Source organism: Rhinopithecus bieti, unplaced genomic scaffold (assembly GCF_001698545.2).
Source record: "Rhinopithecus bieti isolate Rb0 unplaced genomic scaffold, ASM169854v2 scaffold_82390, whole genome shotgun sequence".
Taxonomy (NCBI): domain Eukaryota; kingdom Metazoa; phylum Chordata; class Mammalia; order Primates; family Cercopithecidae; genus Rhinopithecus; species Rhinopithecus bieti.
The window spans coordinates 44,126-69,112 of NW_016830214.1; the positions used below are offsets into that span (position 1 = coordinate 44,126).

Genomic DNA, 24,987 nt, shown 5'->3' on the forward strand with positions numbered 1-24,987 from the left:
AGTGTGCCACCATGCCTGCCACAAGTGTGTGTGTGTGTGTGTGTGTGTGTGTGTGTGTGTGTGTGTATATATATATATATATATTTTTTTTTTTTTTTTTGGATGACGTCTTGCTCTGTAGCCCAGGCTGGAGTGCAGTGGTGCAATCTTGGCTCACTGCAACCTCTGCTTCCTAGGTTCAAGCAATTCCCTTGCCTCAGGCTCCTGAGTAGCTGGGACTACAGGCATGTGCCACCATGCCTGGCTAATTTTTGTATTTTTGGTAGTGATGAGGTTTCACCATGTTGGCCAGGATGGTCCTCAATCTCCTGACCAAGTGATTTACCCACCTTGGCCTCTCAAAGTTCTGGAATTATAGGCATGAGCCACCACAGCCGGCCAAAAGCAAAAATGTTAATGTCAAAAAAAATCTCATTTTAAAATCCTGTGTTCTTTTCCCTTGAAAGTAAAATCATAGCATGTAGGATACCAAACAGTAAAACAAAATGAACATTTAAGCTAAGCTTTTATATCTCAATTTCTAAATCAAATTAATCAAACAGTAAACACAGGAAATCACTCAAAACAATGAACAAATTTAAGTAGGCAAATATTTGTAAATATCTTAAGTAACTCCTTCTGATCCCTGAGATCTCTGCTAATAACTTTGAGGAAAACACTTGGCAAAATGGGAACTCATTAGATAACTGTAGTTCATACGTCAGAAATGAAGAGCAAAATGACCAATACTCCAAATAGTCCCACTTCATGAATGAAAGGCTGTTTTGTTTGTCCTGTTTAGATGTCCATACGTGTGCTCGCACTACATGACAAACCTGTTTGTCCAGGCTAAATGCCTTTCAGCCTATTATGGAGGGTTTTGAATAAGCAAAATATGTCTTCAATGTGAAAAGGGAGGTTTGTTTCTACCCATAAAACTATCTGAAGGAATACAGCCTTTGAAATATTCACATCTGCAAGGCATTTTGTTTAAGAAACCAAGGTAACTAAACAAATCATGATTATAAGAAAATTCTATAGACATAAGAGAGTAGCTATAAGCAGTAGGAAGAGCAGTAGCAGCTGGGATAAGCAGTTCAGATTTTCTTTGCATAGACAAGGCAAATCATACTTATGCTTGGGCCTCTGGGCTCCCAAGTGGTTATGGGTGTTCCAAGAGATGGGTGGCACAAGATGAAACAGTAAGTTAAGGAGGAAAACACAGAAACTTTTTTTCCATCTAAAAGCTTTGTACTGTTTAATACATGGATTGACAGTCAATTGCATAGAAGGCAGTCACAGAATAGTGGTCAAATTAAACTCTCAAGCTATTCTATCTGGATTTGTGTTCTGACCCTTCTATTTAAACACCATTGACCTTGGGCAAATTACTTAACCTCTCTGTGCCTCCATTTCATCACCTATAAAATTGACAATGTAATGAGTTGAACTTATAAACTTGTTATGAGGACTAAATGGGTTAATATCCATAAAACAGAACAGTGTCTGGTGCGAATCACTATGTAAATATTTATCCCATTAAGTGGAATAAAGACTACAAATAGTCATTTTTGCCAAATCCATTATGTATTTGCTATCAATTGTTATTTACATATTATCCTAAGATCCTCAGACATATTTGGAAGAAGAGACAAACATAAAACACAGAGATCGAGACCATCCTGGCCAATATAGTGAAATCCCATCTCTACTAAAAATACAAAAATCAGCCGGGCATGGTAGTGCATACCTGTACTCCCATCTACTTGGGAGGCTGAGGCAGGAGAATTGCTAGAACCCGGGGGGTGGAGCCTGCAGTGAGCCCAGATCGCGCCACTGTACTACAGCCTGGGCGACAGAGTGAGACTCTGTCTTAAACAAACAAACAAACAAACAGTTATTCTATTTTCAAAAGGAACTAATAAATTCATTGTGAGTCAGTGGCTCACACAAGTCATGGTGAGTCCCTAAGTGGTACCATTCGGCAAAAAAGACACTCTTTACTGGTCAGAGATAGAAAATAAAAGGAGAACTCAGTTCAGTCATAAATTTATACACTAAAAACACAGGAAGTCACTGAGGTTCCTGTCTCAAGCATAAATTTAATTTATCAGACCAACAGAGTCAGAGCTGGTCTGCCACACCAAGAGCCAGGGTCTCTCAGTGTGTTTAGCTCTCCCAGTTACTGCCCCAGCCCTGCTGTTCTGATATGTCTTACAGTTGCTGCATGGGGCAGCCCCACAGGGAGCCCCTGACTACCCTCCACCTGGACACACAGAGAACCACTCCCGTTCTGCCCTTTTCCAGCGTCTTCCTGCTGCTGCTGCTGTGGGAAAAACTCCAGCCTTTAGACATGGAATGGAAGCCACCAAGGTGAACCTCCTGCCCCCATGTGACCTTAATTAAATGGCCCCAATTTCTGGATTTCCCTTGATTCATTTCTGCTAAATTCAGTGAGATTTTTTCCCCCACGAATATTTTCTTTTGAAAAGGCAAGAATATTGTGCCAGGCCTGTAATCCCAGAACTTTGGGAGGCCAAGGCAGGTGGATCACCTGAGGACAGCCAACATGGCACAACCCCATCTCTACTAAAAATACAAAACTTAGCCAGGCGTAGTGGTGCACATCTGTAATCCCAGCTACTCGGGAGACTGTGGCAGGAGAATCACTTGAACCTGGGAGGTGGAGTTTGCAGTGAGCCAAGATTGCGCCACTGCACTCCAGTCTGGGCAACAGAGCAAGACTCTGTCTTGAAATATATATATATATCTTAGATGAGTATTCGTTCAACCTAATTGTTTTTCTCCTAATATCAGTTGAGACTAGCCAAATCTGAGTTCAATTTTCACTTAATAAGCATTGAGCACCTCTGAATGTGCCAGGCATACTAAGTGGGCCAAATAAAGACCATAAAAAGCTTCATAGCAGCGTGAGTCAGGTTTTGCCACCAAATGAGCTTCCCCCATCTGCTGTGCAGAAAGGATTTATAGGGGGAGAAAGACATTAAACAAGCAATGGCAGAAGTGATAAATGCCATCAAAGAAGAACGAAAAGATGCTGCCCAAGCTTACAGCAGAGGAACTGAACCTGAGGTCATGGAAGAGTAACCCAAGTGGAGACTTGGAGGATGGGTTAATGTTAACCAGGGGAAGGAGAGAGGAGGGTGTCCTGGGCCCCAGTGCAGAGATGGTGACTGCGAGGATGTGGGGGCAGCCTGACCATGGAAGGTTTTATGGATTTGTATCCGCATGCCTAGTGAAATAACAGGTTTTAAGAAGGAGAATAGCCTCAGCTGACCTGAATTTTAAACAATCCCTTTGGCTGCAGTGAGAGAAGGAAGTGGACAGATGGAAACCGATTAGGAATCTGTTCTGAGCCTAGGCTAGAGGTAATGGAGATTTAACCCAAGTGGTGTCAGTGGAACTGAAGAGAAGTGGAGAGATTGAGACACTCAGGAGACAAAGCCGTAGGACTCAGTAATGTAGCATTTATAGGAGGTAAAGAAGAGGAAGATTCCTGGCTTCTGGTCTGAACAGTAAGATGGTTGGTGAAATCCTACACTGAGAAGCAGGGTTAGGGGGTACAATGATGAGTCTTAGTACAGAAATGCTGCTTCTGAGGTGCCAGGGAGACATCCGAGGGATGCAGCGCCTGGATGCAGGGGACGAGCAGGGAAGAGACGTCCACCTGGAGCCATCAGCATCAAGGCTAATCACCTGGCAAGTGTGTGAAGAGTAAATGAAAGACAACCAGCACTTAAGGGAGACAGACAGTGGAACTGGCAGGCCAAGAAGACTGTGAAGAAGTAAGCAGGGAGAGGGGAGGTGAGCAGGGCGAGTATGGTGTCACAGAATCAAGGTCAATGAAGACGCTGGCTGAAGTGTCCCTGGATTTGGAGTCCTGTACCTCATTTGCTGGCTGCTTCAGTGAGAGTATTTCAGGGGAGGACTGGGGCATGGAAGCCAGTTTGCAATAGGTTGAAAAGTGAATGGGAGGCAAAAAAAAGAACTCTCAAGGATAGGCAAATTTTTCAAGCAGTTTTTGGGCTATAAAAGGTAAAAGAAAGAGGGTGATGTCTGGGGAGAACATGGGGTCGGGATGGTTTGTTTCGGGAGAAGAGAAATAAGTACATTTCAAAACTGATGAGAATGAGTCTGTAAAGGAAGGACAGTTAAGGATGGGAGAGAGAGGGGATAATGACTAACAGAAGGTTCCTGAAATGAGCAGAGGGGCTGAGATCCACAGTGGAGGGAAGGAATAACACTTCTTCCATGGCGGCAGGAAAGCAGGGGAGAGGATGGGGTGGGAGGATGGGTCTGACATCTACAGGTATACAGATCTTTTGGTGGGAGGGTGGAGTTCTCACTTAATGGCTTCCAGCTGCTCTGTATGGTAGTTGGCAAATCAACTCTGAGAGTTAATCAGTGGGCAGGGGTTAAGGTCTGAGGGGAGTGGAGGAGGTCTGAAACGACTGTTGTGTAGAACAGGAGCAAGACCTGGTCTGGGTGACATGCTGAGCAGTATGCAGGCCCTGCCAAGGGTGAAAGCATGATCCACCCATAGTGGCATCAGGCCACCATGATGTAACCTTGTCACTCAGCCTTAGCAACTTGGGTGCAGTGGGTGGCTGGCAGATGGCTGGATACATGCAGAGCTGGGGTGTGTCCTGCTAGGTGGATCGAAAGGAGAGGCTAAGGAGTTTAGGATATTGGCAGGAGGGTAGTTAAAGGGATGAGCCATGGAATCTACGCTGGATAGAAAAGAAGTGCAAGGAGGGAAGTGGCCAGTGGTGGAGGAGAAAGCCAAAGGAAAGGGTCTTAAGGAGAGGAAGTGGGTAAATTTGCAAAAAGGAACCCTGGGGGTTACAAAGTCAGGCTCGTGCAGTCAGGGGACACTGGGCTTACCAGGGATAAAGATAAAAAGCGAACGAGACCATTTCTGCCAAATTAAACTACTTGCTAAGACCAGACTTTCCCCCAAGAAAAGGGAAAGAAATGCAAAGAGCAGCACAGGGAATTAATGGAATTGTCATAACCCCATTTCTTCATGATTAGGTAGGGCATTACACAAAGAATACAGAATCCCAATACATTTTTAGAAATCTTGCTTTGATTTCTCACTAAAAAGGCCACATTCCTATAATGAATGACTTAAGAGAGAAGAGACATGCTCAGCTAGAGGAAGACAGAAGTTGCTAATTTGGGATTTGGCTTTGAATTCCAATAATCTCTGCCATGAACTTACCATATGATTTAATAATGGGATTTTTAAAAATGTAATGTAATGTTTATTCAGCACTTCCTAAATGCCAGGCACTATCCTGAGTGTACATGTTGATTTCGTTCAATCTCCACGACTCTGAAGTATGTACTTGTATTGCCCCTGTTTTACTGATGGGGAAACGAGACGTAAAAGACGTTAAGTAGGTTTACCAGTATTCTTACTTTTTCAGCTGAGGGTGATAATGCCAATTGGTACATTGTAAGGCATGAACCATAAAAATGATGGTACAATTCACCTAAAGTTCACCTAAATTCTAAATAATTTTGATTACATGAAGGATTTGATTTAAAATGTTAAAAAATCTCAATACAAACCTATATTTCTCTGAATCAGCATGCACTCCTTCTCCTTTGCAGAAAAATGGCTTCTGCTTGAAATGCCAAAGTCAAAGCAGTACTTATTCTTCCCCATGTCAAACAAAGTACAGTTAAAAATTGTCCTCCTCTCTCCCAAGGGCAGGCTGTTTTCAGCCAAGTGAATGATCCTCTTCCCAGGGGATCTGGGTGCCTCCTTGAAGACAGTGACCACTCCTTGGACAAAGGTGCATGGTGGAGGAAGCACCATTACCTCTACCCCGGACTCACATGTGAGTTCTGGCACCATCACCAGTTTGTATCCAAATTTCTGGGCCAGGTCAATGGGTCCTGTGGAGGTAATGACTGAGTCTCGCCCAAGCAGCTTCAGCACCACGGTGACATAGGCTTCTGGCCCCACGGGTGCACAGCCAAACTCAACCCACTGACCTTGAGCAAGTTCTGTCCTTTTGCTGGTTCTTATTTCCAGTGGCTGTCCTGAATTTCTTGTTGCCTCAGGAACACTGTTGGTGAAGATGACATCCACTGCAATGTTGGGCTTGTCCACAGGAAACGGGCACAGTGGTTGACTGGTAAATAGGCCCACTTGGAAGGTGCCTTCTGCTGCCTTGGCACTCCTATTCAAGTCAACGTGAAAGACAGGCCATTCCACCTTCAGAAAGGCACTTTTCTCCCACCAGGGGAATGGAGTGCTGTTGTCTGTTGCTTCTGGAATCACTGTGAACCAGTAGTCACCAGCCTCCTTGAAATAGAAGCACTCAAACTTGAGTGTTCCCTGGGACTGGTTGGTCAGGAGGTACTTAGCAGTTACAGTCTGATTGGTGTTGGCCTCCAACAGCAGGACAGATACATTCCTCAGTGTCCCATTAGCACCATCAAAATACTGGAAATCCACATACACAGTGTCGTTGCTTAGTGCTACATGGCCTGGCTGTCTCAAGAGGAGATATTCAGCTTCTCCAAGAACTGAAATGAAGTGGTCAGAATTGGTTTTTAAAAGGTGCATTTGAGAAAAACTATTGATGACATTGATGAAAACAGAATTAAAAAAAAAATTTTTTTTTTTGAGACAGGGTCTCATTCTGTCACTGAGGCTAGTATGCAGTGGCACAATCACTGCTTGCTATACTCCTAACCTCTTGGGCTCAAGCGACGTCCCACCTCGCCCTCATGAGTAGCTGGGACTACAGGCACATGCCACCACACCCAGCTAATTTTCTTTTTGTAGAGACTGGTCTCAAACTGCTGGGCTCAAGTAATCCTTCCACCTCAGACTCCCAAACTGCTAAAATTATAGACATGAGCCACTGTACCCAGCAGAAAACAGCATTTTAGACAAGAGAAGTTAGAGCTGAGCCAGGGATGATGTAAAATGATACTGAGTACAGATCCTGGAAGCTGGCCATTGTGCTCTTTCCATTCTGAAGTGATTCTGTTCCTTCTTCATCTTTCATAGTTATGTGAAAATAATTAGTGGTAAATACTCTGAATTCACCACATTCAACAATGTGATATATCTGCAATGAAAATCTATACAGCTTGAATAATAATTTTTAGGATTAAAAACCCAGTAGCTTATATTGTTAAACATATTCTGGCGTTGAGATATTTGGGGAAAATGGATATACAGTGAAGAGAAAGCTTGATCTAAATGACACAATACAAATTGTTCTGGATTATTTTAAATGTAAAACCCTAAATTTACTTCAAAATTATTATCTTCTGATATTCAAGACAAGCACTGGGGAATTTTTACCAGTAAAGGAATCAGTGTCCTCAGTTGTATGAGGCAGACATATTTAGATGGATGAGAAATGTTGACACTTTATTCTGCATGGATAACCAAAGGGATAGGGTGAACATTTATGAAATAACTAGGCTTGTCCTTGGCAATTTAATGACATTACAGCAACTTGTATTTGCCTAGATAGGACAGATGACTACTACTTCTCAAGTATCATTCTGTTAGGATCAATCATATCTTTTAAAAAGAGACCCAGCAGAGCAGCTTAAGTGAAAAGTGCAAAGAACAGACACACAAGAATCCTTGTTTCTATTTTGAATCCTATCCAAATACATATCAAAGGAGGCAGAATTTGGCAAAGCAACAGTCAGCTGACCCATGGCTAGGGTAAGAAACAGTTCTAGATGTAAGGGACTGAAGTTCCCTGTAGGTTTGAAAAACAACTTGTGTAAATATGAATTTTTTTTCTTATTATATATGCCTCATGAATATATATGTAAAAAGGGGCCCATGTGTTTTTTTGTTTGGGCTGGCAGTCTTTAAAATGCCCTTATATATAAGCAATAATCTAATGATTATTAGAATCAGCACATGAATATCTTGGCACACAGAAGAGTTTTTAATTAGCACAGTATTTCACCTAGTTCTCATTCGAGATGAGATGAAATAAAAGACATGAAACTTGGATGACTTGAATGCTTGATTATCACTTGTTTGAAAACCATAATCGGATAAAGTTCTTTTTTTCTCCAATTAAGCAAAAACAAGTTGTGGGATATTCCCTTTTGTTTAGAGATGACTCAAAGTTGAGGAAGGTGGCTGATTCTGGTGCAGCTTGTATACTGGTTCAGACCCAACCTGGTACCTTTCTTGAACTGCTGGGTAAAGAGACCCCAGCACTTACCACAGCCCAAGGAAGTGCTTAAGACTGAGAACAAAGTCATACTAATTTGGATCTGAAGGGGGCAGGATGGTTCTGTGGTCCATTTAAGAATAAGAGGCATGCATACACCACTTAGTTAACTAATGAAAGTCTGTTGCAGGCTGGTCCGATGGTAGCAGGTTATCAGAACTTATTAACAGTAGTGTCACCAAAGTTGGTATATGATCCCCAACTACTAAATTTGACTGGCTTTAAAAAAAAAAAAAAAAAGCAGTCTATTGTGTATGACAGGGATTGTCAATGAAGCAAATCAGATTCTGATTTGATGGGAGCCAGTCAATGAAAAAGACACACATGCCCCGTTGGAAATGGAGAACAAAGATGCAATTGATGGGTTCCAGCAGCAGCAGATAGGAGGTATGTACTAGAGGGAGAATTTGCTACTTTAGAACTCCTGTTAGAAAACTACAGTTTGGCCGGGTGCGGTGGCTCACACCTGTAATCCCAGCACTTTGGGAGGCCGAGACACATGGATCACCTGAGGTCAGGAGTTCAAGACCAGCCTGGCCAACATGGTGAAACCCTGACTCTACTAAAAATACAAAAATTAGCTGGGCATGGTGGTGGGTGCCTGTAATCTCAGCTACTCAGGAGGCTGAGGTAGGAGAATTGCTGGAACCTGGGAAGCGGAGGGTGCAGTAAGCCGAGATTGCACCACTGCACTCCAACCCGGGCCAACAATAGCGAGACTCCATCTCAAAAAAACAAACAAACAAACAAAAAAACACTACAATTTGGTTCTACCACATCCTGACGACTATAGTATACAGGTAATAGTATATTTTGATCAGTATTAAGTAGAGATAAAGGGGAGTAAAACAGATCTACGACAATACCTACTTTTTTATTTTATCGGTGGCTTGTGCACTCAACTTATATGCTCTTTTTTATGCTCATTCAACTTTTATTTTCATATTCCAGTAAGAAATTTTGCTCTTAACAACAAACACCCTTGTATAATTTGTTTAAATGGAGAATTTCAATGCTTTATTTATCATTATGAAACTGAGAACACATACTTTTTTGTAGAAGGCTGTCACATGTAGAGTAATCTGTGTTTTTTTTGTTTTTGTGTTTTGTGGTTTTTTTTGAGACAGACTTTTGCTCTTGTTGCCCAGGCTGGAGGAGTGCAGTGGCACGATCTCAGCTCACCACAACCTCCACCTCCCAGGTTCAAGCGATTCTCCTACCTCAGCCTCCCAAGTAGCTGAGATTGTAAGTGCGTGCCACCACGCCCAGCTAATTTTTGTATTTTTAGTAGAAACGGAGTTTCACCATGTTGGCCAGGATGGTCTCAATCTCTTGACCTCGTGATCTGCCCCCCTCCGTCGGCCTCCCAAAGGGCTGGGATTACAGGTGTGAGCCACCGCATCCAGCCAGAGTAATCTGTTTTTAAAGAAGGGATACATTATTTTTCTTTTTTGTTTGATTGTTTTGTTTTTGAGACAGAGTCTCACTCTGTCGCCCAGACTAGAGAGCAGTGGCGCGATCTCGGCTCACTGCAAGCTCCGCCTCCCGGGTTCATGCCATTCCCTGCCTCAGCCTTCCAGGTAGCTGGGACTACAGGCACCCACCACCACGTCTGGCTAATTTTTTTTTTTGTATTTTTAGTAGAGGCAGGGTTTCACTGTGTTAGCCAGGATGGTCTCGATCTCCTGACGTCGTGATCCACCCACCTCGGCCTCCCAAAGTGTTGGGATTACAGGCATGAGCCACTGTGCCTGGCCAAATTACTTTAAAATAAATGAATCCCACATTGGCTTTCCTTAAATCCAGTGTCTCCTTGTATAAATAAACTTCTTAAAAAAGAAAAGACTGAGAAAGGAAGTCTACTGAATGAAATGAACAGCAGTGCTCTGGTCCATTTAATCAACTGTGCCATTCACATTACACAAGTCAGTGTCCTCTATATCTTGGATCAAAATTTCTTCACCAAATTCAAAAACAACTTCCACTCCCATACCATCAACTGCCTAGATGTCTATGAAATATTTGGAAATCATCAAAAGAAAAGTAGTGAAGATTACATCATATTGTTGATTCTATTGGTTCAGTAGTTGTATAAAGCTCTCTGAGAAATGAACTCAATTTTTAGTTGAAACGAATGAAGAGAACAGACTTTAAGTACCTACTATCTGCTCATTCAGGGTGTTTCGCATTCTTGATATTATCATAACAACCCTGTGAAGTCAATATTATTGCTGAGATTGAAAGAGATGAAGAAACTTTTCTAAGAGCACGCAACTTTCAAGGATTGAAATTCAGATTGGTTCCAAATACACGTTAGCACCAAAACTCTGTCAAGTGAAATCTTATGTAGAACCCTAATATATACAACATCATTGATTGTGTGTATGCAGTGATTTATCACACTGAATTACAGGGAAATCAAAGAGAACTCAAGGTAACATGCTTGCCTCCAATTTTTTAAAATTTGAGAGAGTTGGTTTTTTTATTATTTTTTTAAAGAGTTAAAAATATAAAGTGAAATATGAATCAATCATGCAGAATCACTGAAGCACGAGAGAACCCAGGGTTGCAAGGGTCACGGTTTAGAAAGCACTGCACTGTAGACCCTACCCTGCCTCCTTCATGAAGAGTCATCAACATCAATGCATTTACAAATGTCATATTTATGTTTTATTCCTACCAACAGCATTAAGTATACTCACAATACTCACCATAGTCACAGAGCACCACCAACAATAGATTTGAAAAGTCTTTCAACATTGGTTTCATTCTGATCGGCAAAATCCCAGGTCTTTAGTCTCCTCATGTCCTTTCTCACGTACAGATTGTGATTTTTTTCCTCAAAAACACCTGAAATTAGAACCTCAAAAAATGATGGCTCCATTCAATGTGATTGATAAAATAGTAATCATGAAATGACAAAACCATTCTAAAACTCAAACTTCCTAAGTGATATTGAAAGGAAACTAGAGAGGACATTAATTTTCCCTGGGGCAATGACTTATAATTATACAAGCGCCTTTCATTCCATTATAACTCACAGGTCAAGAATATGCAGGTATGCCCAACACCCACTAAGATTATCTTTGCACAACACCAAAGTCTCTTCTCTTTACAGCACATCCTTAAGTGGAGAGTTTATCGTTATTTGCTTAATTTTATCGAAGTTAATAACCAATTTGGATACATTTTCACATTATTTATCTGCTTGGCATTTTATACTGATAAATTTACTAAATTTCTGCTAAACTTTAATTTAGCATTGTGCTATATATACTCAAATGCTCCCTGCCTGGCGTCCATAAATGGGCTAACACTTCCTTGCACAATTGGTGTGTTACCAGGATTGCTTCATTTATCGATTTCTAGGAGCTACATCCAAGCGATCAAAGCTTTTTTAAAAAAAGATACCCCAGAATACTACAATTAAATGTGAACTTCATGTGGCCCTGACTTCCCTTGTTTAGGGCAGCCTAAGTAGAAAACAGATAAATAACAATCATCTTCATCAGTCCTGAAATACTTGTTGCTGCTGGTATGCATCACGAGATCGGTGGTTCACACAGCAATCTTCCCAGTCTACCTAAGAGGGCAGGGAAGACCTTGCTGGCCTGTGGTTCACAGCAATTTGTTGGAAGAGGCACTTATTTAATTTAATTTATTTATTTATTTAGAGATGGAGTCTCACTCTGTTGCCCAGGCTGGAGTGCAGTGGCGAGATCTCGGCTCACTGCAAGCTCCACTTCCGGGGTTCATGCCATCCTCCTGCCTCAGCCTCCCGGGCAGCTGGGACTACAGGCGCCCACCACCATGCCCAGCTAATTTTTTGTATTTTCAGTAGAGATGGAGTTTCATCATGTTAGCCAGGATGGTCTCGATTTCCTGACCTCGTGATCCGCCCGCCTCGGCCTCCCAAAGTGCTGGGATTACAGGCGTGAGCCACCGCGCCTGGCTGGAAAAGGCACTTATTTTTATATAGACTATTCAACTGTAGAATAAGATACTGGGCATTTAAGACAGTTCTTTCATACTAGAGTCTAACAAACTATGTATTAATATTAAATACAACCAAATATATATTTTCTTAATGTTGATGGTCCCCCCATTATTCACAGTTAATCTTTTGTTTCTTTTTTTTTTTTTTAGACAGAGTCTTGCTCTGTCACCCAGCCTGGAGTACAGTGGCACGATCTTGGCTCACTGCAACCTCTGCCTCCCAGGTTCAAGTGACTGTCCCACCTCAGCCTCCTGAGAAGCTGGGATTATAGGTGTGCACCACACTCTTGGCTAATTTTTGTATTTTTAGTAGAAACAGGGTTTCACCACGTTGGCCAGGCTGGTCTCAAATGTCTGACCTCATGATCTGCCCACCATGGCCTCCCAAAGTGCTGGGATTACAGGCGTGAGCCACCACACCCAGCCCATAGTTAATCCTTTTAAGAAGCAAGTATATTATATTCCAAATACATGTTACATCTCTTCAGATAAGAGCACAAATTAGTGGAATTAAAAAGACTGATTGAAATCAGCCAAAATTCAATGGAAGGGAAACTTGTGTGTCCTATTAGCTTTCTTTCAGTAACAGTGGGCTGAACAAAGGAAATACTGTACTTCCTGAAAGGGAAGCAGAGATTTGAAGTGTAACTATGCAGACGATTAGGGCTGCCTCCTTTTCCCCACCACCCCTACCCCCCAAAACAAAAAGAAAAGGAAAGAAGAAGAAAATTGTTTTGGGTGGAATTAGCCACAGATTTGACCCAATTCTTTCCTTGAACATGGACTGGGAAACCTGGCCAAAGTCAGCCAGTAAGATCCTTGCAGAACGCATCATATCACTTGGGCAAGTGTGAGCACTTAAAGACAATTACAATGCTTCTTTTAAGTCACTGAGACCTGGTAACCAAACTAAGGAGAAGCAAGCTCCCAAAAGTTGAACTGGCTTCTCTCAGATTTGTTTGCTTCCACCACAATAACCTTTTTATTTTTGAAGCCCCAAATCATAACTGATTTTGTGATAACACATTTTCTTTCTTATGAAAATGATCCCTAAAACATAGAATGGTGAGATAATCTATATTTAGAGCTGAATGGAAAAAGACTTGTAAAACAGACCAGCCTACTTGTCAATCATAATATGGAATATGATCATAACATTAGTCATAATATGGCTCTTTAATTTCTTTCTACCTTGCTTGCTTATTTTCTTTCAACATGTTGTTCCCAATACCCGAATGACTTCTTATAATGTTTGGCTTGAGAATTGTTCTAGGAAATTAAGAACTTAGGTACATTTTATACACATTTGAAAATACTTCTACATAGCATTCTTGTATGTAAACTTCATAGACAAATTCTAAATGTATCAGCTGAGAAGGTGGGGAAAAGTTGTGAATATTCTCAACGGCTAGCAGCATCACCCAACCTCAGACCCCATGTTTTTGCTGAAACCAGCTAGGACAAACGCTTTTAAATCTCCCTTCATAGCTGCAGAAAAAGAAAATGGGCCGGGCGCGGTGGCTCAAGCCTGTAATCCCAGAACTTTGGGAGGCCGAGACGGGCGGATCACGAGGTCAGGAGATCGAGACCATCCTGGCTAACACGGTGAAACCCCGTCTCTACTTAAAAAATACAAAAAAATTAGCCGGGCGAGATGGCGGGCGCCTGTAGTCCCAGCTACTCGGGAGGCTGAGGTGAGAGAATGGCGTAAACCCAGGAGACGGAGCTTGCAGTGAGCTGAGATCCGGCCACTGCACTCCAGCCTGGGCGACAGAGCGAGACTCCGTCTCAAAAAAAAAAAAAAAAAAAGAAAGAAAATGAATCACACTAATGTCCATGGGACCAATGATTCGTGAAAAAATAAAAGGGAAAACGAAGAAAAGTTATTTTGTCCCTTCTGACCAACATGCACATGCTGCTGTGTATATATAGGAATAGTATTTATTGGGAGGAAATCTCTAGTTCCAAAGCAGCTCGTGTAAACAGGCTTCATTTATATGTTCATTCGAGTCTGCTCTGCCCTGGTCCCACGGGTTGGGTGCAGCGTTCCTGGGACGCCGTGGCTCGCCCCATCTATTCAGCTTCCCAAATGCCCGCAAGCTCAGTTCACGCTTGGAAATCTACCCCTCGTGTCGTCAGCTTAAAGCCCTCCTTAATGAGGACCGTCTTTAATTTAATCCTTGTATCTCATACTTTTTGTATCTCAGAAAGGATTTCTTTTTGGAAAGAAACAGTAGCTCAGGACGCGATTTTTCAAGGTTCTGTGGCCAGTCTCAGTCACCCGGCAACATCTGAACCAGGGCAGAGCCAGGTTCAGTTAAATTCGGGACTCCGAGGTGTGGAGACCAATACCCCTTAAAAGCGTCCCCTGGCGCCGAGGCGGGGGTGTGGAGGGGCCGCCAGCGTCCACCTGCGTCTTCAGGCTGCTGGGAGGTGGCAGGGTCCGGGGGCATTTCCCGACCCCAGCGGAGCCTCCGAGGGTCTCACGGCACAGGAGCGCCCGCTGCGCGCGGACGCCGGGATGCGGAGGGCGCTTCTTACCTTTCCAGACCGACGGGCAGCGACCCCAGGCCGGCCGGGCGAGTGGCGAGGCGGACAGGAGGCCTCAGGGGCCGCGAGGCAGCGCTCCGAGCATCCCGCGTCCCGGACTGCGCGCCCTGACCCCGCGGCTTTCGGCTCCCACAGCCCCGCCCTGGGCCGCCCCCGACGGCGTGGGAAGGGCGGGCACCGGGAGGGCGGGGGGCACCCGGGACCGGGCGTGGTCGGCTCCCGCCCCTTCTGGGCAGCGCATCCTTTCCTGCCCGCCCCCAGCTCGCCAGCTGCTGGACAGGAAACGGGCAGGAAACGCGCGGCCAGCCAAGGTCCTGCGGCAGGGGGTGCGGCCCCGGCAGACGCAGGTCCCCTCAACGCACACCCGCGTCCACAGCACACAGCTGGATCAGGGGTTTAACTAAGGACGAGCCAGCAATCTCCTGACACTTCACATTCAATCACTTCTACCCTGGTGTCATTTTCTTCAGGGAGACCACAAAAATTAAGTCCTTGAAGTAGCACAGCATGTGGGCTGTAAACTTGCTTTCCCAAATGTCATTGAAGAGTTTCAAAAGAACATAGTTCAGGTAAAGTGCATCTCCATTTTCTTTCCCTGGGGTCAGAATTGGTTATTAAAAATAACTAAACATTTTTAAAACCCTACTCTGCAAGTGTTAAAAGTTCTTTTTATGGGAATGTGAATTAGTTCAGCCACTGTGGAAAGCAGTTTGGAGATTTCTGAACTAAAAACAGAACTATCACTCGACCCAGCAATCCCATTACTGGGTGTATCCCCAAAGGAAAATAAATCATTCTACCAAAAAGACACCTGCACTCCTATGTTTATCACAGTACTATTCACAATAGCAAAGACATGGAATCAATCTAGGTGCCCATCAACAGTGGACTGGGTAAAGAAAATGTGGTACATACACACCACGTAATACTAAGCAGCCACAAAAAAAGAACAAAATCACGTCATTTTTAGCAACATGGATGCAGTTGGAGGACAGTATCCTAAGTGGAACAGAAAGCCAAAAACCGTATGTTCTCACTTATAAGTGGGAGCTTAAACAATGGGTACTCATGGACATAAAGATGGCAACAACAGACACTGGAGACTCCACGTCAAGAGAGGGAGGGAGGGAAAGGGGCAAGGGCTGAAAAACATCCTATTGGGTACTACGTTCATTATCTAGGTGACAGGATCAATAGAAGCCCAAACCTCAGCAACATGCAATTACCCTTGTAACAAACCTGCATATGCACCCGCAAATCTAAAACTAAAATTTAATAAAAAGTTTTAAGTTTTTTGAAAAATATGAGAGGATAGAGTCCACCTTAACAGCTGTGCTTGTTAAACTGAGTAAATGAGCAGTATGGTTTACGACTTGCTTTTCTTTAATGCAGAATATACCATTTGACAGCAAAACTAATATCCAGTAATGGAAATCAAAGCCCAGTGGTGGCCTCTGGAGAGCGGATGACTGGAAGGAGGCACGAGGGAACTTTTAGGGGGCGACAGATATGTTCTATTGTTTGGAGTGTGAGTTACATGGATTTGCTAAGCATTTGTTAAAACTCGTTTGACTGAAGATCTGTGCATTGCAGTTTGTAAACTTTACCTCATTTAAAAAATATTTTAAAATATGTGATTTGCAGATCTTTGACTCTATCACTTCATTTTTTAAAAGGTAGCACAAGTATTTACTTATGTTACCAGAGGTATACAGTTTTCTAAGAACTTGTCAGCCAGATGCAGTGGCTCACGCCTGTAATCTCAACAATTTGGGAAGCCAAGGCAGGAGGATTGCGTGAGCCCAGTAGTTTTAGACCAGCCTGGGCAAAATAGTGAGGCTCCACTGCCACAATAAATAAGAAATTATTTGGGAGGCCAAGACGGGTGGATCGCTTGAGCTCAAGAGTTCAAGACCAGCCTGGGCATCATGGCAAAACCCTGTCTCTACCAAAAATAGAATATACTAGCTGGCTGTGATGGCACATGCCTGTGGTCCCAGCTACTTGGGAGGCTTAGGCAGGAGGATCACTTGAACCCAGGCGGAGGCTTCAGTGAGCCAAGATGATGCCACTGCACAGGCTGGGTGAGACCCCATCTCAAAAAATAAAATAAAAAATTACCCAGGTGTGGTGGCATGTACCTGTTGTCCCAGCTACTCTGGAGGCTGAGGTGGGAGAATTACTTGAGCCCAAGGTTGGGGCTACAGAGAACAGCGATCACACCACTTTACTCCAGCCTATGTGACAGAGTGAGACCAACCAATCTTGTCAAATAGTTACTTCTAGCAATACTAATTAAATCCATCCAAAGTTTCAAAGAAGACTTTAAGGTGATCATCCAATTTCACTGCCAGTAGAATTATCTAGTCTAATTTCCATTCAGTAATTTACACTAGGATTATTTTTCAAATACATACCACCCAGTCCCTGGCATTTTAGTTTTAAAAGCAAAAGCTCAGTGGAAAGAGCAGGCATTGGAATTATAAAAGTACAAAAATTAGCTGGTGTGGTGGTGTGCACCTGTAGTTCCAACCATCAGGAAGCTGAGGTGAGAGGATTGTTTGAGCCTGGAAGGGAGAGGTTGCAGTGAGCAGAGATTGTGCCACTGTGCTCCAGCCTGGGCAATAGAACCAGACCGTCTCAAAAAAAAAAAAAAAATTATATGGGGGTATAAGGAACCCAGAACAGGATAAAACAATCTTGAAAATGAAGAGCATATTTGGAGGACTCACATTTTCCAGTTTTAGAATTTACTGCAGGCTGGGTGTGCTGGTTCATGCCTGTAATCCCAGCACTTCAGGAGGCCAAGGCGGGCGGATCACTTGAGGTCAGGAATTTGAGACCAGTCTGACCAGCAGCGAAAACCCATCTCTACTAAACAACAACAACAACAACAACAAAAACTAGCTGGGGATGGTGGCACACACCTGTAATCCCAGCTACTCAGGAGGCTGAGGCAGAAGAATTGCTTGAACCCGGGAGGCAGAGGTTGCAGTGAGCCGAGAATGTGCCACTGCACTCCAGCCTGCGTGACAGAGTGAGAGATGATCTCAAAAAAAAAAAAAAAAAAAAAAAAAAAAAAAAGAAACAGAAAAAAAAAAGAACTTACTACAAAGCAGTAGTAATCAAGACAGTGTGATATTAGCAAAAAGATAGATATATAGCTAGAATTGCAAGTTCAGAAACTCATCTATGGTCAATTGAGTTTTTAAAAAAACAAAAAACCCCATACGCAAGCATATGGTCAATTGTTTTTTGACAAGAGTGCCAAGACCATTTAATGGTCAACTAATGGTGCTGGCATAACCAAATAGCCACATGCAAAAGAATGAAGTTGGATCTCCTACTTACACTGTATACAAGTAAAAAGATACACTTTTAGATAAAGCCTAGATTAAATTCCAGCCTTGACACTGCAAACCTGGGTAGATTTCTTAATCGCTCCTTCCCTTCACTGTAGAAGGCATATAATAGTTATTGTGAAATATTATACTGATTAAGTGAAACATATCGGAGGCAACTTTCTCTGCATTAATCTTTCAGGCACATACTTTTTCCCCAAAAACCTACTCTTCAAGGGTGGAAATCCAGGTACAAGTGATATGCTTGGTCATATTTTAAATAACAGCTTTATTGAACTGATTGGTCAATTTTGTCTCCATTAGAATTCTTGCCAAACTGTACTGCTGTCTTTATTGGACAGTTAAGATATAGTTTAACGTGTTCTAAAAGAAGGCAATATAAAAATGAAAGGAAAAAAAGCTTTCAAACGAACAGTGGTAGGGTCAGTATTGAACTATAACTGATCTGGCTCTCAAAATACCTTCAGTTCTCTTTCTGGGTTAGCGACTGATCTAGTAATCTTGTGCAAATTGTATAAAATTTATACACTATCTCAATAACTCCATTTATACAAATGGAGAGAGCTTTTTTTCTCTGGGTAATGCTCTGAGATGAAAGCTATAACTGACTCATGATTTCGTATCAGGACACAAGGAAGAAGACGAATGGCCCAATTTCCACACTGTAATAACAAGAACTTACATGTGTATATAACAACTACTCTAGAGTGCTTTCCACATCATGGACATGGCCCATGCCATATTTGAGTAAGACAGAGCAGATCTCACTCAGACAGGCTAAGCCTTGACAAGTCTGGTTGAGAAACCTCTCAGGAAGAGGGTAAAAGACAGAGTTGGTTTGCTAGGCAACTCATGCATGACTCAGTACTATAATTCAAAAATCACTCAATTCAGTTAATACTTTACTAGGAATCTACCATGTATAGTCACTGACCTAGGTCAGTGAGAATTCAAAAGAAATGTTACATGACAGTCTTTGAACTTAAACCTAGTTTCTCTATTTTCTTATGGTATCAAGACAACATTTAAGAGAACAAGACAAAATATAGTCAAGCATATGGAAAAGACAATACTCTTATAGAGTTTAGAAATAATACAGCTGTGTACTGGAAACATTTCTGGAGCAGGCAGGATTGAGCAAAGTATAATTTAGATTGGTGGGGATGGGCGTGGGAGAGGGGAGGTGAGTGGGAAGAAGTAAAGAAGGGAGGTTTGGACAGACAAGGGAAATATCCAAGAGCAGGAAGGGGCACACCTCTGCTGTTCCCTTTTCCCAACACCTTCCACTTACTGACAATCTCTTGGTCTTTGTGAGCCTAGTTTACCAGGTTCTTCCTTTCCCACAAAGTCTTACAAAGCCCTCCAACAGGACTAAGGGCTCCTTCTTCTGTCCTCCCCAGCATGGTACATATGCCCCTTCCATGGTACTTACTTCATTCCATCTTCAGTGAAAGTCACTTACATGTCTGTTTCCCCAACTAGGTCTCCCTTTTCTTAAGGACAGAGCTGTATCTTATTCATCTTTGTATCCTCTCCCACTACCAGTGCCCAACAAAATTTGCTCACAAAAAATTGCTATATGTTCCAAAAAATGTATTTTTCATTGAATTGAATGGGAGCTAAAGTAGGATAAAGTGGAGCCAAATTATAAATAGGAATATAGGTCGGCGTTCATTCATTCAGTAAATATTTATTGAATGCTTATTGTGTCCAGGCCCTGTTCTCGGCTCTTAAGATACATCCATGAGGCTGGGCGTGGTGGCTCAAGCCTGTAATCCCAGTACTTTGGGAGGCCGAGACGGGCGGATCACGAGGTCAGGAGATCGAGACCATCCTGGCTAACCCGGTGAAACCCCGTCTCTACTAAAAAATACAAAACACTAGCCGGGCGAGGTGGCGGGAGCCTGTAGTGCCAGCTACTCGGGAGGCTGAGGCAGGAGAATGGCGTAAACCCGGGAGGCAGAGCTTGCAGTGAGCTGAGATCCGGCCACTGCACTCTAGCCTGGGCGACAGAGTGAAACTCCATCTCAAAAAAAAAAAAAGATACATCCATGAACAAACCAGATAAAAACCTCTGCCCTTGTGCAGCTTATACTGTAGATTGTAAGGGATGGGATTAGCAATAAATTTACATAAATTCAACCATACCTACTGGAAAAAGACACATGCATGTAAATTATTAATGCTATAAGAATCTTGATAGGCAGTTTGTATTTTTGTACTTAATATAAGCATAATATATTCATACCTGTGTATCACGCCACAGGAATTTAAACTTTAAGACTACAAAGAGAACTTCATTGGTAATTTAGGAGATTTTCAAGGACCATTCTGAGCATGCTCAATTTTGTCCTTAGGCACGGTCTTTAAAACCTAACCACCTTCTAAGTTGTGACTCCACTGTACCAAAATGAAGACTCTGAGACTTTTGGGCAAAAGAACCATTTTAAGTATTTGAGCATGAGAATGATGACAAGATGAATCCACATTCTCTCAGATTAATCTGGTAACAAGGAACAAGAAAGAGTACATTCATCTGAATATACATAGTTAGGCAACAGTGGAATTCACATCAAGAATTTTTTAAAAAACCAAACCAGTTCATGACATGTCCCATTCTTTTAAGACAACGAAAACAGTAACAGCTCAATGTCATAAATATTTATAAGCAACTCTTAATTATAAAATCCAAAGGAAAAATTCTTAACATAACTGGCTTTAGTATGATTAAAGGCTTATCATTTGCATATATTTTCAGAGTATTTAAAAGAATGCCAAGAAAATCATTTTAAATTTTGTAATAATTTTACTCTATATACATTAATACCAATCATTTAACCCTGAAAACACAATCTTCACGAACACAATGTAAAAAATTTTTTTGACAGTAAATGACTGGAAATATTGTATTACCATAAAGCTACAAAGAGGTTCATGCTCCTAAGAGCAAAGTTAGGAAAACAAAAAAATAATAATTATGCCAGTGATAAGCACCAAGACAGAACTTTTTTGCACTTAGGGCCTGATTGGTTGTATTTAAACATAACTTCTACATTAGAGGACCAAAATCACACCTTATAATAATGGCCCGAAAAAAAGATAAAAATACACAAATACATACAAAGGTCTCGAAACAGTGACTAATGCCTACTTTAAAAATAATAAAATCAATCATACTCATTTTTAAATTAATGTGGCATTTGCAAAATATATTTATATGTCACTTTTCTTCCTTCTTAAGTCATTTTATACAATTCGGATTGCTCCATTTCTTTTCATCAGTTGTCACACTAAAGTAAATAAATATGTTAAATTATGTAGGTTTGCAGTAATGAATCCAAACCATTAGCGCTAGATCGAGTAGCTCCAGCAATCCTCCTTGCAACTCACTCCAACTGGTGAAACAGATTATTTATCTTTATAATTTTAAAAGCCTTACCCGGGTGAGAGAGAGAGAGAGAGAGTGTGTGTATTTGTGTGTACAAGTTTGCCAGAGCAGTGTGAGACAGTAAGTACCACCCAGAAAGAAGTGAGACATATAAACAAGCTTACACAATGGTCCAACTAACCCCTAAAAGTCTTGGGCAGTCAGACACTGAGTTACCCTCAAAATAAACCTGAGGCTGAACAATGGGGGAACCAGAGGATCCGTCACCACAATGAAGAGTCAGTGACAGATTTGGAAAACAAAAACTAAGTGGGATGTCTCAGGCACAGCCTTCCTGTGACACTGGAGGACACGAAACAGCACTAGCCACTTTTCAGGCAGTGACAAGGGATTGGGATCCCCTGGGTCTGCAGCTGAGGGTCCCTGGCACTTCCCAGAGGGCACTGCAGCAGCCTCTGGCAGTGGCCTTCCACCTTACCCACTGACAATGTCTTAGAGGTTCCAGAGTGTGAACCTGGGTATCCCTCTTCCTGGTTCCAAGGGTGCTCCCAATACAATACTTTCCCTCCCGCAGGCTTGGCCAAAACCATCACCACCCTTTTACTTCCAACTCAGTTTCAGAAAGGGCATCTCCTGTCCTGTGGGGTCCCTGAGTTTGAGATAATGCCAACATACTGGAGGCTGTAGAGCAATAACATGTGAAGTCAGGCAGTCACTTTAAAACTTAAGCAATCTACATGCAGTATTAGCCAGTTGTTGTTATCTCAGTAACACTTCTTACCGAAGTAGTTTTTCCTCACAATTTATAGTATAAAGAACAAAGAAAAAATATTGCTGGAATATGATAGACATTTCATAGTTCAGTGTTGAAACTCCTTATGGAAAAGAAAAGGAGACATTACTTTTCCACTTTCGATCTCCTGTCTGTGGCTTTGAGGTAGAAGAACACTAAGGTTCCTGTGAAGCCATTTAAAGGCTCCCTCTGCCTTTCCACCAGCACAACAAACCCAGGGAATTCCTGAGCTGTCTACCTCCTAAATTTGTAATCATAACTCTGGGCATGTCTATACAGTTCTCTAGTTCAGTTTCAAAATCCACAGCATTTGGAAACAAAATGACACAGTTGCATTCTTTAAATGCCAGTCATGAAATCATCACTTAAAAAAACAAAGAGAAACTAGATAGAATATATATAAATATATGTGTCAAATAAAATTATTTCATTTTTAAAGGTATTTTATTTGGTACGTTGAAGACATGCCTATGACTGCTTCTAAAAGCCCCTGGGAGGAGCCTCATATAGCAAGCTGCAGTATATTTTGTCCCAACATTGTCATGTGTAATCAGTGAATTTCAGTCACATCAAAATAATCTAACCTGTCTGAACATGCAACTTCTATTTTTATTCTCTGCAAAACTACATTCCCTTCTTTATAAAATGATTAGATTTGAGGATCAAGTTAAAATCCACTATATTTCAAGTTAAACTCTGAGGGTTCTGCACAAGTACAGCATGATTTTAAATTCATATTGGCATTCACTTTTCTGAATTTTCCTATGCACATCCTAAATAAATTTCCTGGACCATATTTAGTGAGAAATTAAAAGAGATTTACATTGCACTGTGAAGTTCTAATAAATTCTCAGTTGATCGGTGTTTATCTCTTAGCTCAATGTCATACAACCTCTACATGACGCAAGCATATGGACAAAAAGGATTTTAAATACAAAACCCTTAGCTCTGTGTCATAAATAAATTTGGGTAAAAACGCAGGCCTTCCACTGAGTCATCACGGCAAAGATGGCCCATCTTCTCTGCAAGCAGCAACCTAAAAAAAAAGAAAACAAAAAAACCCACACAATTATCTGTCCATGCAGAAACACAAACATACATGGTAATGAAAGGTAAGAACCTTACTTACCTTTCTTTGGCTAGGAGGACAGACATTCCCACAAGCTTAGCAAACTCTTCCGATGTTAGGGATCCCTTTTCTGAAACCTAATAGAAACGCACAGCAGAAAAAAAATGTAATTAATTTAGGACACTAATTTAAACACTCTGGGTTCTAATGGTAGGCAGAATGTATATGCAAGAAATAATTTACTGAATGTCCTACTAAAATTCAAAGAACATTCACACTATAACTAAATCTTAACTAATGCTTAATCCTACAAAAGTTGAAGGACGCAGAAGAGATATACTAGAGGCTCAAATATCAAGATCAAGCTCTCCATAATGTAACAAAGTCACTGTACTAAAGCCTAAAAAGAATTATTTGATACTCTGAAAAAGAATATGTAACAAATTCTGAGTACATATTAATGCTCCAGCGAAGGGACTTTACACACAGATTTAGTTTAAAATATGTGGTAGAAATATCTGTAGTCTTGGGGTTTTCATCTAGTTGAAAATGAGAAGATAACAAATAGAAGTTATTCAAATTATACAGGCTCACCATAGAAGCTATGAAGACAGTACTATTTCAAGTATCCTAATGAGTAATACTGGCAGTTTGGCCAGTAAAATCTATCTAAACTACAGTCACTTTTTATATTTTTGAAGCAATTATTTTCATAAAACTTGTGGTGTTTTATCAAGCTGCTTATGTAGGTGTTACTGGAAGAAAAAGTTTGTGTTGTAACATCTGATAACGTTAAAAACCTGTTCTCAACACTGAGTTTTAATAGAAAAGAAAGCACCTCACTAATTCTAATTCTCCTTACATGTAAGATGTTAAAGAGTGTCAAGAAGTTTCAAAAAGCTCTTAACGTATGACTTTGGTTAATACTGATTCATTGTTAGTGATAAACCGTTTTTATTTGGGTGTGTGAATGTTACTTTTCGGTAAAGTTAAATTCAAAAGCAAATCCTGTTTTTTGAGTTGGTAAGCCTTCGGGTCTTCGTAGCAAGCTCTAAAGACTGGAGAAAATTGGCTTCACATACTGTCTCCAGGGCCGAGGCCACCATTTCCTCTTCCTTGTGAGACTGAAGCTCAATTACCATGACGCCACTGTCAAACACACGGAGCCTGAAAACCATAGGTGCAAGAACAAAGCCAGGAATTATCTAGGATATCCAACTGCTGAAAAGCAGCACATCTTTTATATCTTCTTTTATGCCCAGGTATGAGGGCAGTAATAAACAAAACAACATTTAAAACATATCGAACACAAGGAGCAATGGCATACCTAAACAGCTCATGAATACACAGATAATAAAATTATGAACTAGAATCTACATGCTAAATAAAATGCCTAGCTTTTTTTTTAGATGGAGTTTCGCTCTTGTTGCCCAGGCTGGAGTGCAAATGGCATGATCTTGGCTCACCACAACCTCCGCCTCCTGGGTTCAAGCGATTCTCCCGCCTCAGCCTCCCAAGTAGCTGGGATTACAGACATGCGTCACCACGCCCGGCTAATTTTGTATTTTTAGGAGAGACGGGATTTCTCCGTGTTG

At 41.7% G+C, this 24,987-nt stretch overlaps 2 protein-coding genes across 7 annotated transcripts in view; both read right to left on the minus strand.

Moving 5' to 3' along the window:
* Window positions 1-15,343, minus strand: part of THSD1 (thrombospondin type 1 domain containing 1) — a 30,366-nt gene extending 15,023 nt beyond the window's left edge. For 2 of the 4 annotated variants that reach the window (XM_017865233.1, XM_017865230.1), the window contains exons 1-3: window positions 14,772-15,341; window positions 10,946-11,084; window positions 5,578-6,543 (exon numbers count right to left, since the gene is read on the minus strand). In XM_017865233.1, the coding sequence (XP_017720722.1) occupies window positions 5,578-6,543; window positions 10,946-11,003 (1,024 nt within the window). In that variant the 5' untranslated portion in view covers window positions 11,004-11,084; window positions 14,772-15,341. Of the gene's footprint in view, window positions 1-5,577; window positions 6,544-10,945; window positions 11,098-14,771 lie in introns of all 4 variants that reach the window. The other 2 variants (XM_017865232.1, XM_017865231.1) reach the window with 2 other exon arrangements.
* Window positions 15,344-20,574: 5,231 nt separating this feature from the next.
* VPS36 (vacuolar protein sorting 36 homolog) overlaps window positions 20,575-24,987 on the minus strand; it is a 46,019-nt gene continuing 41,606 nt past the window's right edge. For all 3 annotated transcript variants that reach the window (XM_017865236.1, XM_017865234.1, XM_017865235.1), the window contains exons 12-14: window positions 24,475-24,559; window positions 23,453-23,529; window positions 20,575-23,359 (exon numbers count right to left, since the gene is read on the minus strand). In XM_017865236.1, coding sequence (XP_017720725.1) covers window positions 23,266-23,359; window positions 23,453-23,529; window positions 24,475-24,559 — 256 coding nt within the window. In that variant the 3' untranslated portion in view covers window positions 20,575-23,265. The remainder of the gene's footprint in view (window positions 23,360-23,452; window positions 23,530-24,474; window positions 24,560-24,987) is intronic.